General features: G+C 40.8%; 1 protein-coding gene across 1 annotated transcript in view; it reads right to left on the bottom strand.

Moving 5' to 3' along the window:
- NELL1 (neural EGFL like 1) overlaps nucleotides 1-13301 on the bottom strand; it is a 3594225-nt gene that overhangs the window by 211277 nt on the left and 3369647 nt on the right. The window contains exon 16 of the mRNA XM_085643606.1: nucleotides 4904-5097. Coding sequence (XP_085499732.1) covers nucleotides 4904-5097 — 194 coding nt within the window. The remainder of the gene's footprint in view (nucleotides 1-4903; nucleotides 5098-13301) is intronic.

Genomic DNA, 13301 nt, shown 5'->3' with positions numbered 1-13301 from the left:
TCCACTCCTTTTGCCCATGAATATCAATCAAGTGAGGCCTGCTTTTCTCTTCTTTCAACTGTTAAAATCACCCAACATCTGTTTTTTCCACATTTGTTTTTAACTGAGGTTATGCATGAGCGACGAATTTTAGTATGTGTCTTTGTAGTGGGATTTGTCCCTTTAGCTTCATTTTATGCTGTGATCTTATGTTTTATTTCACAGTCCACTATTTGCTTGTTTTATACTTCTATTATAATTTGCAGTGGATGTGATCCAGAGTTGATTTTACCATGTTTACTTTTGTGTTTGTCCTGAAAAATCAAAGTTTTACTTACTTACACCCCCTGGGAGGTCAAATATGCATATAAGCAGGCTTTGGTGGACATTGGCCGCAAACTCTTTTAAAGTGTGATTAGTAAGGAAATTTCAAACCATAAAATCAGCCCCAAAGTATGAACACTACCTAGAAGAAATGGAATCTATACCCACTAAAGTTTTGTACCTTAAATTTAGGTTCAGAATTTTACACTTAAACAATTTTACCTATATTTTGAAACCGTTCATACAAAAACAAAATACAATTATATACGCCCAGCACAGGCTGAGGATGAAGCTCATGTATTGCTCATTTATGTAGTCTATGCCATTCAGAGGATTCATTGGTTGAAGCGCATGTTGATCACCAAAGGCAGAGAGAGGGTGGAACATGGCTTAGAGGTACGTACAACTAATACCACAAGTTCAATAGTATTCATCTTCTATTGGTTCCTGCTCGCTGCCTGGACTTTAATGAGACATTTTAATATTATTAAAAGTAATTTACGTACCCGTTATGTGTAGTACTGAAGTACTTAGGCAGAGTTCTATCAAGGAACCGGATTGTATTTTCTATTGTGCGTTGATTTTAATATGTTGGCTTTAAGTCTTTTCTTCTTAACTATTTACTTTTATCGTATTTTATTTGTGGTTTATGTTTTCAGGGCCTGGTATTTTATTAGTAGTTTATGTTTTGTCAGCAGGCATCAGTCCAGGTAGATGTGCCCTCCAGATTGAGATCGGATAGGCGCTTATTGCGCAGTTGCAGACTCCAGACTGGAGTCATATGTTTAGGCTCACAACTAGGTTCAACAGGTATCTTGGGGACTTCCTGCAAATGGCAAAACTATTACTATTCTGTGCTCCCACTTGTTCCACAGCATAAACCAGTATTGTGGGTCGGCATTATACATGTGAGAAGAATGGAACAAAACAGTAGGTACATAAGGATTACATTGACACTGCATTTCAATCACACAATCAAAAATTGTATCAGTTTGTTTCTGACATGCTAGGCTCAGCCACAAATGTGGGGTGCCATTTAATTTGTGAAAAATGTGGCAATGAAGAAAAGTAGAACTTCTGCTGTAATATTGAAGTTTCAAAACCATCTGTCACATAAATATGTGGAAACAGTTTGTTATTACCGATACTTTCACATTTACAGGGCACTCAGGTAAGTGAAAATGGAGTGAGATCTATGCAAGCCACACCAACTAGGACTACTACGGGAATCTCATTTTCAAACATTTCTGGGATTGGTAGGTGTTGGACACAACCCTCTCTGCAGGGTACTCCCAACCTTTTTGCCTTCACTCTCTTACTTTTCTAAATCCATTTTTGTTGGCTTCTAGGACTCTGCGCACTTTACTACTGCTAACCTGTGCTAAAGTGCTTGTGCTCTCTCCCTACACCTGATTGGCACATTTATGTTACTTGTAAGTCCCTATTACAGTGTACTACATGCAGTAGCGGTCCGTGGAGGGAGTGACGGTGGGGCAGTGAGGCGGGGCGGGGGAGGGGCAGGGTGAGGAAATGTAAACACCGGAATATGGATGAACGGAGGTAAGTACACACTTAAATAAATAAAACAAATGCCTTTGCGAGCGCTGCATCGCAAAATGCGATGCAGCGCGCACACCAAAATTCGTTTTACTTATTTAAATGTCCACTTACCTCCGTTCATCCATATTCCAGTGTTTACATTTCCCCGCCCCGCCTCACTGCCTCACCGTCACTCCCTCCACGGACCGCTACTGACTACATGTATCCAGGGCCTGCTACTATTGGCCTGCAGCACTAATTTTGCCACCCACTAAAATTGTACATTAAAACCGATTTCAGACCTGTCATTGCAGCCTGCAGTGCAGTTATAAACTGCCATTTCAACTTGAGAAAGTAAACCTTTTGCCAGTACTAAACCTTCCTTTTTAATACTTCTAAGTCGCTCCTAAGGTGGGCACTAAAAGTTTATGGTAAAGAGTGTATAGTATTTTAAATTTAGGACACATGAATTTACGTTTTACATGTCCCCATAGAGAAATACTCCTTAAGTAATTTTTCACTACTGCAAAACCTAAATCTCCCATAGAAACATTGGGTTACTTAATTATATTTAATAAAAAGGGATAACCTTTGTGTTGGAGCGGGTAGGATTTTATTTTCGATGTCCGAGGAATTGTAATTTTAAAATCCTCTTTAATTATAAAGTCAGATTTTAAATTAAAATTGTGAAAATGGCACTTTTATTAAGGTGCAATTTTCCTGACTACAAGTTTCTGAGGCTTTGTAAGATTTTTTGGCTACCTGGGCCAGTTAATGTCTCCCCCAATAAGAATGAATTTTGGCCTAGACAGTGAACAATGGTGCATGGGTGTAGCTGGGAGAGGGCCGTCCTGACAGAATGGCTGGGCGAGAGCTGTACCCTGCACAACTTGCACTTCAAAGAGCATTGCCTCCAACACACACAAATGAACTTGACACCCAGTCTGCCCTGCTTTTTGTCACACAACACAGTTTGGAGCTCTGACCAGGGGAAGGTGAAGAACTTTTTAGAACAGTGCTGTGGAAAGGACAGGTATTACCCTCACACAAAGGCTGGCAGCAGATATAAAAAAAGAGAACATTCAGTACCCTTTTTCAGTACATTTCTACACCTGTGGAAGATTTGGAAAGACTGTCCTGCTGCTAGAAGATTTGCCTTGCTTCTTGAAGGCCCAGGGTGACTTCAAGGGTTAGTTAGCGACCTCCTGTGTGAGCTACAGGGATGCAACAAGCTTTCAGCATGCTCCCTCCAACTGCCCATATGACTAGCTGAAACTGCATCCACCTGAGCCCTGCTGCTAGCCTCTTCCCTTGGCTGGCATCAGAGGAAGCTCCTCTAATACAAAAAAGGTGAAAATCCTGGAATTGGGCTTCTCGCTATCTCCTCCAACATGAACCGAACTCTTTGCACCAGACTTGAGAAGCTAACACTTCAGTGGCACGCTTCATCGTGGCCGGCCTGAACCGGTCTAGCACAATCAGATGACCACAAGTGCCACTATGTGCTGTTAGGTGCTATTTTTACTAAATTCAATATCTCATATACATCTATATAATACATAACTGATGGGTTTTTGTTCTTCTGGTATCATTTTATTAATTAAAATTAACTCTATTTCTCTAATTTGGTTTGGGATTTTTATGGTGTTGTGTTTTACTTTATTACTGTTTGTGTACTGCAAAATACTTTACACATTGCCTGAAGTTAAGCCTGACTGCTTTTGTACCAAGCTACCAGAAGGGTTAGCATAGGTTTATTTAGTGACTCTTGTGGTTCAACTTGCAAGGAGTGTGGTTGCTGACTGGGGCTTCTACCCCTTTAATCAGTAACCCAATTTTTTACAAAAGGATATTATGGATGCCTGTGGCAACCTCTGGCCAAAGTACAAAATTCAATTAATTTTTTTTTATTAATTCAAGCAAAACAAAATTATGTTTACATGGTGTATTTGAGAGCCTTTTCTGTCCTTTGTGTATCTCATTGTGTTTTGTTATTATGGATTTTATTTCTTTTATTTTTGCCTTTCAAATGTAAGTCAGTGTACGACTAAAAATTACTTCTGTCAAACATTACCCCCAATTCATAAATTCAGAATACTGACCATAGCATTTCTTCATACCTTTTTTTCTTCAGTAGATTTTACCTTACAAATTGAACCATGATTGAAATGCAATTAATAATTATCATAAGCAGAGCGTTAGGTATTGAGTATTTTTTTGACACCTCACTAACACTTAATACCTCGCTATTAGAAAGGCCTCAGTATATTGCTTTTGTAGATAGGATATGAGGGAAAAACAAGAAAATACAGATGAAAAAACTTTCATACATACTTTCATCATTGTTTACTTTCCACAACAAGGAAAACCATGAGTGTGCTATGCAAATACCCTTTCCAGATTTCTGAATAGTTTTCAGAAATCTAGAGCTTTCTGGGTTCATTCATGAGATTCACAACTCTTTCACTCTCAAATTGCAAGTAAGTACAGAGCATACATTGCACAGACTATTGACCACCATTTAGAAAATTACAAAAACAAATGTGAAAAAAGGTTTTCTCCAACTCTTCCTGTTTCTGTAAGGTAGGAAGATGGGATTATTGTTGCCATTTTTGGGAGAGAAACACTTTCCTGCACATAACTTTTTCACATATTTCGAAAAAAAAAATCATAACATTTTGGATATTTTATCGCTGCTCTCTAGGGGAAATCACAAACACTGTGTACCTTTATAATCCCCCAAAAATGTGGGTAAAAAGACATAAATTTGGCCTATCTTTTTTTTTTTTTAAAGTTCCAAAAAGATAAGAAACAATGGATTAGCACTGGCATGGGTGGTACCCCAATCAATCAAGTGCTTGAGAATATGACTTATTTAGAATTTGATAATTCCGCTTTAACACGAACACAAAGATTAAGCCTAATTTTGATAAATCTTACTGCATAGCAAAATAGGACATTTATAGATAGTGGTATTTTGCAACTACAATAAATGCAAACAAAGCAGGCAACTGCAAGGGTCTACTTAACTACAGTAAAAAAATATTTTGTCTGAGTTTACCTTACAGGAACACACAGAACACCTGTCGTCTTTCATCATCCACACCTGACCATTTCGCTTCAAGCCACCTTCGTGTGGACAATCACCAGTGCAGGATGGTCCTGAGGGACAGAGGCAGTCGAATCCCCCTTCCAAGTTCACGCACGCTGAATCGTTCCAGCACGTGTGGGTCCGTAAGGCACATTCATCAATGTCTGAAAAATACAGTCATTTCATGAGATGATTGCATGAGACAGTTTTAAAAGCAATGCTTCATGCTATGAGGATGTTGCCCATGAGAGGACACATTTGAGTAATGGACATTAAAAATTGACCTTCTCAGATGAGTCAGTACCATGGGGTAAGAGGAAGAGGGAAACAGTATGTTTCTACACTAGTAAATGCAACTTATTATTAACTCAAGCAGAATCACCTTTGTTTGGGAAAAATTGAATTAAAAATCCCAGCGGCAAGGATTATTAATTGCATTAAATTAAAAAAAAAAGTAACCATGGCAAAGGAGTTAATTTATTCAGAGCTGGTTGTTTCTAATCAAATAGTAATCATCCATCATACCAGAGATTATGTTTCACTGTTTTTTATTAGCACTGGCTTTCCATAAACAAGGTCCTTACAAGACGTGTTTTGTTCAGTTGAGTTTGCTGTTGAAAGCTTTCTCAAGGGTCTTAAATAGATTTACTTGATATTTGTGTTTTAGTATTTTCCAGAGTATGACATTTTTTGGATTTGCCCAATAATTATTTTTTCTTTTAGTGTGTTTGAAGATAATTACTCCCTCGCTCTTCCACGCTTTAATTCATCATGATATGAAGTGAATAAAGCAACAGTTCACAGGTTTCTCCAAAATTATATCTGCTGAAACAACCAGATGATGCTTTGCCCCCATTCAATTAAGGTGGATGCAATTCTAGCAACCTTAATTTGTAGAACAGCTTTGAACCAAGAGTAATCTACCCCAATGGAGGCTACAGATAAAAAAAAGGTAGATTCAGCTTTAAAAAAGATTTTGTCTGGTTAAAATCCGGCATTGAAGGCAAGCACATATTCAGCTTATGTTGCTCAGTTGTTGGTCAAGGATTTTGACAACTTGTTTGAGGTCATCCAAAAGGGTTTTGACTGTGCAGAGCTATAAGTGAGGATGGAGCAGCAAGCTAAATTGATGACAGCCATTTCATCAGGTATGGTTCACTCTATGGAGATGAGAACAGGGTCTGTGGTGTCAGCATACAGGAAGCTGTAGATGAGAGATTGGAAGGACAAACCTGTAGAGAAAATGGCTTATGGAAAATATCTTTCAATGGGGAAATGCTATTTGAGGATCAATTCAATAGCATGATGGCTAAGGCTTTTAAAGATTAGAAACATTCTTTGTGATGCAAGGGTTCATCTTCATCAACCAAGAGCAAGTGAATCTAAGCTTCCAGATATTCTCCTAAGTAGGTCTGTAATTTGTGTGCTGATAAAATGAAACTATATCAACCAACAAAATCATACAAGAAAAATGATTTCTCTAAACAGTCAGTGCAGACAAAGAAAAGGTCCTGACAACTACAGAGATTCTCAAACCCCTGATGGTGAACAGATTCATTGATTTCTTCATGTTTGGTAAACAACAGTGCAGGGTTGAGGGCTCTTTCCGTGGACAAAGAAGGATACACAATTGAATTTGCGCAGTGGTCTTCATTGACAGGAAATTATAATCCCATTTCCAAGAAATCTTTGGAAGAAAAAGGCCTTCAAGATGGTATACAGGCATTATTGGACGAGGATGCAATCGTTCCTAGTGCCCGATACCAAGAATGGAGAAGGGACTTACTCCATTTTGTTTCTTTATTTTTTAAATTTTTTTTTATTGATATTCCGAGAGAGATTACACTTGTATACATATAAGATATCATTTCATTTGTTGTACTTTGTCAAAGCTTATCAATTAATCCAAATTAATATTGAAAATGACAGAAGAAAAATATTATATGAAAAAACATTTATCATAACACATATTGATTTATTTACATTACCCTTTCCCTTTTAGCCATTTCGCTACCGGAGCCCATTATTTTGTGCCCCATTTTCTGGCCTGATACCCTTTACAAGTATACAGAGCCTGTTCAAGATTATAGACAGCTATAAAACGAGCCAGAAATTCATGGAAGTATGGGGGCAATGGATCCTTCCATCTAGTTGCAATTAGTAACCTGATTATAGTAACTGAAATAAATATGATGCTGATCTGAGCTTGGTCTAGTTCTAACTTGCTATCGTATACAATCAGCATGAGCGAAGGGGTTAATACCACCGTTTGGCCAAGAATCCTTTCCCAGAACTTTACCAGTTCAGTTTTTATCGGGTCCAGTTGTAAACACCCATAAAACATATGAATATCTTCTGCTGGTCCTACCCCACATCTAGGGCATTTGTCATCCTCCCTTTTCCTCCATTTAAATAGTTTGGCCGGAGTAAAATATAAATTGTAAATTGTTTTATAATGTTGTGATTTTAAGTTAGCTGATATGAGCATTTTCTTGCCTAATTGTAGCGACATATCGATATCGACATCTTCGTCCTCTAATTTACTGGACCATTTTGTTTCAATTTTATCTATATCATCCTGAGCTTGCTCCATCATCAAGCTATATAGGTGTTTAATTTTACAGGCAGATCTCCCCATGGTTTCAAACAGTGTTATTTTAACACTAGATATTGTCTGTCTCATTTTACCAACAGCCCCCTTGATTTGTAGATATTTAAGATAATGTCCATTCGGGATTCCAAACACTCTTTGCAGCTCGCTAAATGAATATAATTGGCCATTTGGCTGGATATCCCTTACTGTCCGTAATCCAAATTGTTCTCATTGTTTGGCTATAACATCATAATACACAGGGGGAAATAGGAATGATTTTCAAATAGGTGTATACTTTGTTATCTTCTCGATATATATTCTGACCCAATTTTTCCAGGCACTAAAAATAATCTTAAATCGCACCTTCTTATAATAGCTAGGTTCCAACTCACATAAAAATAGTGCTTTTGCCCTTTTCCCTAGTGCCAGTTCGTAAATTGTTGGGAGCTCCTTTTCCTGTACCCTGCTGGCAGTATTTTCAAAGAAAAGTATACTCATTTGATGTAACAAGGCTGCCCAATGGAAAAAGGTTAAATTAGGAGCAGCCCACCCTCCCCATGTTTGTGGTACAGTAAGAAATTTAAGAGATCTCCTAAACTTACCATATTGCCAAATAAACCTGCTAAATATAGAATCTAAAGTTTGAATTATAGACCCTTCTATTTCCACCAGAAGTGCCCTAAATAAATATAAAACCTTAGGAAACATTACCATTTTAAGAACATTCACCCTCCCTATAATGGTTAAGTGAAGTGAATTCATTCGCCTAAGGTGCAAGGCTGTATTACTGATCACAGGATCTAAGTTTATTTGGACAATCTGCCTGATATCCGGAGTGATCTTAACACCAAGATACGTAGCAGTATTTACTCTTCGATTGTCCATAAAAATGACGTTTTGGGACAAATTATTTGGGTCTTTGATTTATTCAATAAATACCCCAACTCCTTCCCAAATATGATTGCAATATCTTCAATCTCCCTTATGGCTTCCTCAGGGTTAGGTGTTAATATTGCGATGTCGTCTGCGTAAGTGAGTACTTTGATTCTATATCCCTGGGTCATAACTGGGACATTTGTCTTGTTCTCGATTATCGTTTGAATAAATGGATCTATGTAAAGGGCAAATAAGATTGGAGAGCAAGGGTATCCCTGCCTAGTTCCTCGAGAAACCCCTATCTCAGAATCTTTACCCATTAGCTGTAATTTCGCGTAGGTAGCCCTATACATAGCTTTAGTTGCTGTGATGACCCGGGGGCCAAGCCCTTTAGCTACCAAGATGCCCCATAAATACTCCCATCACACACGGTCGAATGCTTTTTCCGCATCCAGAAGGATCATAGCTAGAGGTCCATTAGTCCCCCCAATGATGTCAAATAGGGCCACGGCTCGTCTTATATGATCAGTTGTATCTCGACCTGGTATGAAGCCATGTTGCCAAGGTGACACAAGGCTCGCTATGACCCTCTGGAGACGGTTCGCCAATATTTTAGAATACATTTTTGCATCCGCGTTTATTAGGGAAATGGACCTATATGAGGTAGGCTTATCCAGTGGTTTGCCCTTCTTGGGGAAGATGACGATATTAGTACCCTTCCAAGAATCCGGCGGATTTCCGAGATGTTGTACTCCCAAAAATAAATCCCAGAGCAAGGTGGCCAGCTCTTCCTGAACATTTTTATAAAATTCTGATGGAATTTTATCAGGGCTAGCTGCCTTACCTGAGGCCAACTGCTGTATCGCTGTTTGCATCTCCTCAAGTGTAAATTCAGTCTCAAGCCTCTCACTTGCGTCCTCCCCTAACATCCTATATTCTTTACTAGCCCTCACATAGACATCACTATGGGGGCCCAGCTTCACCTCCGTATAAAGATCTTGATAAAATTTGTGAAACACTTCTACTATGTCCCCACGGTCTGTATATGAGGTCCCCCCACTGCATATTGAAGATATCGGACTCTTCATTGTTTTTTGTCTTGTCTTCCGGGAAAGTAACTTTCCAGCTGTTTCACCTTATTCATAACACTCTGCCCTATGAGTCTGATAACCTGCCGCAGCTTTTTGGCAGTAATAAGATCCTATCTCAGCTTTAACCAAAGTCATATCTAATTGAGTTGTTGCTACTTCCAATCCCCGCAATATCTTGCCCAGATGCTCTCTCTCCAGATCTCTAAGTTTAGCATACAATTGCTTAATCCTCCTCTCTTGTTGCTGTCTTTGGTTAGATACAAAGCTTACCATCTCCCCCCTTACTACGGCCTTAAACGCAGCCCAAACCATGTTATGCGAAGCGCTCGATCTATTCATATTAAAAATTTCCTTTATCCAGGTTTTAAAATGACCGACATATTCTTGGTCAGCCAGCAATTTCCGACCGAACGTCCATTGTGTTTGGCACGTTTGAAGTTGCGGCAGTCTTAGCCTAAGGATCAAGGGATTGTGATCAGACATTAGCTTGGGCAAAATTTCTACCTCAGACCCTCCTAAAATCTGTTTAGAGATGAAGTAGTAGTCCAGCCTGACATATATTTGGTGGGGGTAAGAGAAGTAAGTATAACCTGGATCAGAGGGAGATTTAGATTCCCACCCATCTATCAGCCCGTGGCTTTTAATCAATGATATTAATGCTTGGTATACCTTGGGCTTCCGCCCTTGATATCTATTGAGCGTCACATTACCTACTCCTAAATGAATATTAAAATCCCCACACATTATTATGGGTGTGGGCCAAGTCGCTAGCTCCATCTCCAAATCTTCGAATATTTTAGGCTCGTCCTGATTTGAGCCATACACCGTTACAATTGTTATTCCACATTCAAACTCAGCCAGAGCCCACCTCCCTCCTGCATCACCCATTGTGCGCCTAGCAGATCCTATTCGATTTTTAGCTAAAATAGCCACCCATCTTATATTGAAGGTTTGCGTGGAACAGCCCATTAGCGAATAGCCCTTTATCGTAATTAATCCCCTCCTTTCCCATGGTAGATGTGTTTCTTGAAGTGCAATTCATGTCAGGATTGATGCATTTGACCATTTCCATGGTCCTATTTCACTTATTCCTATCCCCTAAACCACCTATATTGACCGAACATACAGTCATCTTACCCATGTAAACTAATATATTGTCCCTTTTAGTTTTATTTTAGCCCTTTCTTCCTTGACATAGAAATACAAGCATAGGTATAGGTAATTAACTCTCTTTTCTGTCATTATTCTCAGTATTTTAGCATTATTTTTGTATTTTATGTCCATAGCCTCTCTGAATTTTTTCACCCTGTTTTGTGCCCTCCACCCAAAACCCCTGGACCCCCTGGGCCAATCCCACCCACACCCCTTCCCCCCAACCCCAACCCTACCACCCACCCCTGTCCCCCCCCTCTCCCATCTTTGGGAAGTGCCCAGACCGCACATCGGTCTGTTGGCGGAGATGGAGAGCGGTTTGCCAACACCGTGAATCGCTAAGCAGAACCATACGGTCTTTCTTTAAAGGGATAGCCCCTATCAATGAAAATTTTAACCAAAAAAAGAGAAAAGGAAACTATCTTGTGAATTTCAAGAACCCTGAAATACCAAGCTTTAGAAAGAAGAGAAGCCTTATTGTCCCATCCCCTCCCCTACGGCTTCAGTTCAGCCAGGTATTCTTGAGCCTTTACTTCAGATGTGAAAAATGTAATTCCCCCTTGCCAGACTACCTTCAGGGAGGCAGGATTGTTCAAATACACTTTTGCCCCTTTGTCTTGAAAGGGTTTTATCAGCTGGCACAAGCGCCACCTCCTCTCAACAGTAACATGGCAAGGTCTTCCAAAAAAAGAATCATCATCCACGCTTCTCCTAGCCTCGGGTCTGGTTTTTTCGAACACTGCCTGTCTCAGGAGAATGTTACCAATAAAAACCAAAATGGCTCTTGGCTTTACTCCTTCCCTGACTGGATTTCTCAAAGTGAACGGTGTCCTATGAACTCGCTGACCTCTTGTTGCCAATTCCAATCTTTAAGTTCTGGGAATGGTCGTTGAAAAAGGTCCAGCACATAAGTCCGAATATCCGATCCCTCCTTCCCTTCCGGGACTCCCAGGACCCTCAGATTGTTGCGCCGCTGACGATTCTCACTTTCTACCAGCTTCCATTGTATGTCCGTGATTCGTTCCTCTTGTTCCTTAGATTGATTAAGTTTCTCGGCGACTTCCGTATCTACAAGATTAACTCGAGTTTCAAGTTCTGTAAGCCGTTCGCATGCATGCTTTTGTCAACTTCCGTACTGCATCTTGAACTTTCCGTGCAGCACTCTGCGCTTTGCAAGCATCTGCCCTTGTCTCATCACGGTGTTGTATTATTGTCTGCAAGACAGTCTCTAGTGTTGGGGCTTGTAGACCAGAGATATTTGGGGTGCTACATTTTGGGTGAGTTTAGTTGAATCAGCAAGTGAATAATCCCATTTCAGACTTGCTGACCTTTGTGTATGAAGCCCAGTTCGCTTGTCGCTAACCCGTCGAGCAGTCATAAATAGAGAATCTCCTGCTTTCTCCAATTCACTTTCATTTTCGTCTTCACTTGATATAATTGAAGATCCGGAGTCCTTAGCTAATCACTCAGGGCTGTCAGACAAGGAGAAAAAACAATCATTAGGGTCTATATCCACATCTAGGTTTATTGATGGCACCCCCTGCACCGGAGTTTGAGAGTTTGGCTGTTTTGTGGGGGGTCACTGGTATCGCCAGTGTTGATGCCTCTATATCTGTGATTATTGGCCCCATGTCTGTTTCGGCCTCAATAGTTTTCCCTTGACTTTTCTCCTGACTTATCTCCTGCTCACCCTTGTTTGTCCCATAATGCTCTGATAAACCCCTGCTGTGTCTCAGTTCATTTCCCGCTATACTCTTCAATACGTCCAGCATATTGCATCAGGTCAGGACTTACTTCCGATCTTCCACCAGATAGTTCCTCGAGCAGAGCCTCCTCTTCAGCCATCACTGCATCATTCCCCAGTTCTGCTTCTTGAAGGGGAGCCGCCTTTTCAGCCTCAACAGTGCCTGTGTCCCTAGCAGTGTTCTCAGTCTGTTTGTCCCCAGAGGCACGCAGCATGTCTAGCACCGAGCCCCCTGGCGCCAGTCGTCCAATCGAGGCCCCGCCTCTTCCCCTTACTGAAGCCGGAGCCGGCTCTTTCTCCTTCTCCAGAGCCGGCTTCGCTGTAAGCGGCATCCGCCGGCCGCCCTCTTCTCTTCAGGGCCCGCAGAGTCCGTTGCTACTCCAGTCCTCCCCTTACCAGAGCTGGTCACTTTGGGAGCCATTCGGGCAGATGCCTTTTGCTGGCAGCGCCGGCAGCCAGCAAACGCGAGTACTCGCACCACCAGCGGTCCCAACACCGTGATGCACTCCCGTGGCCAATCCAGCCCAGAGCCGCTCCTGGGTCCCGGGTCAATGCCCACCGCAGCGTCGCAGCCTCGTGGGTCGACAAGCATTAGATGGGTAAGTGCAGTTTTTTTCCTTTTTTTTTTTGTCAGGGACTCAATTCTCGATGTTCATCTGGCAAGTCCGCTCCAGCAGCCTCAGGCTGCCGCCATCTTGCTTCCGCTCAACTCCATTTTGTTTCTAGTGTAAAAAGCTTTGGGATATTTCTTGTCCTGTGCTGGAACTAAAATGAGTCAATTCCCTTCTGGACAGTCTATAATTCCAATCGCCACCAGAGGAGAGTTTTTAGCTTCTATGGATCTACATAATGCATATTTGTACATTTTGATCAAAAAGTTTCATCAGTGATTTCTATGGTTCGCCATCAGAG

The sequence above is a fragment of the Triturus cristatus genome, chromosome 3_1, assembly GCF_964204655.1.
Source record: "Triturus cristatus chromosome 3_1, aTriCri1.1, whole genome shotgun sequence".
Taxonomy (NCBI): domain Eukaryota; kingdom Metazoa; phylum Chordata; class Amphibia; order Caudata; family Salamandridae; genus Triturus; species Triturus cristatus.
The sequence above is the reverse complement of the archived record's forward strand: the minus strand, read 5'-3'. Positions and strand labels throughout refer to the sequence as shown.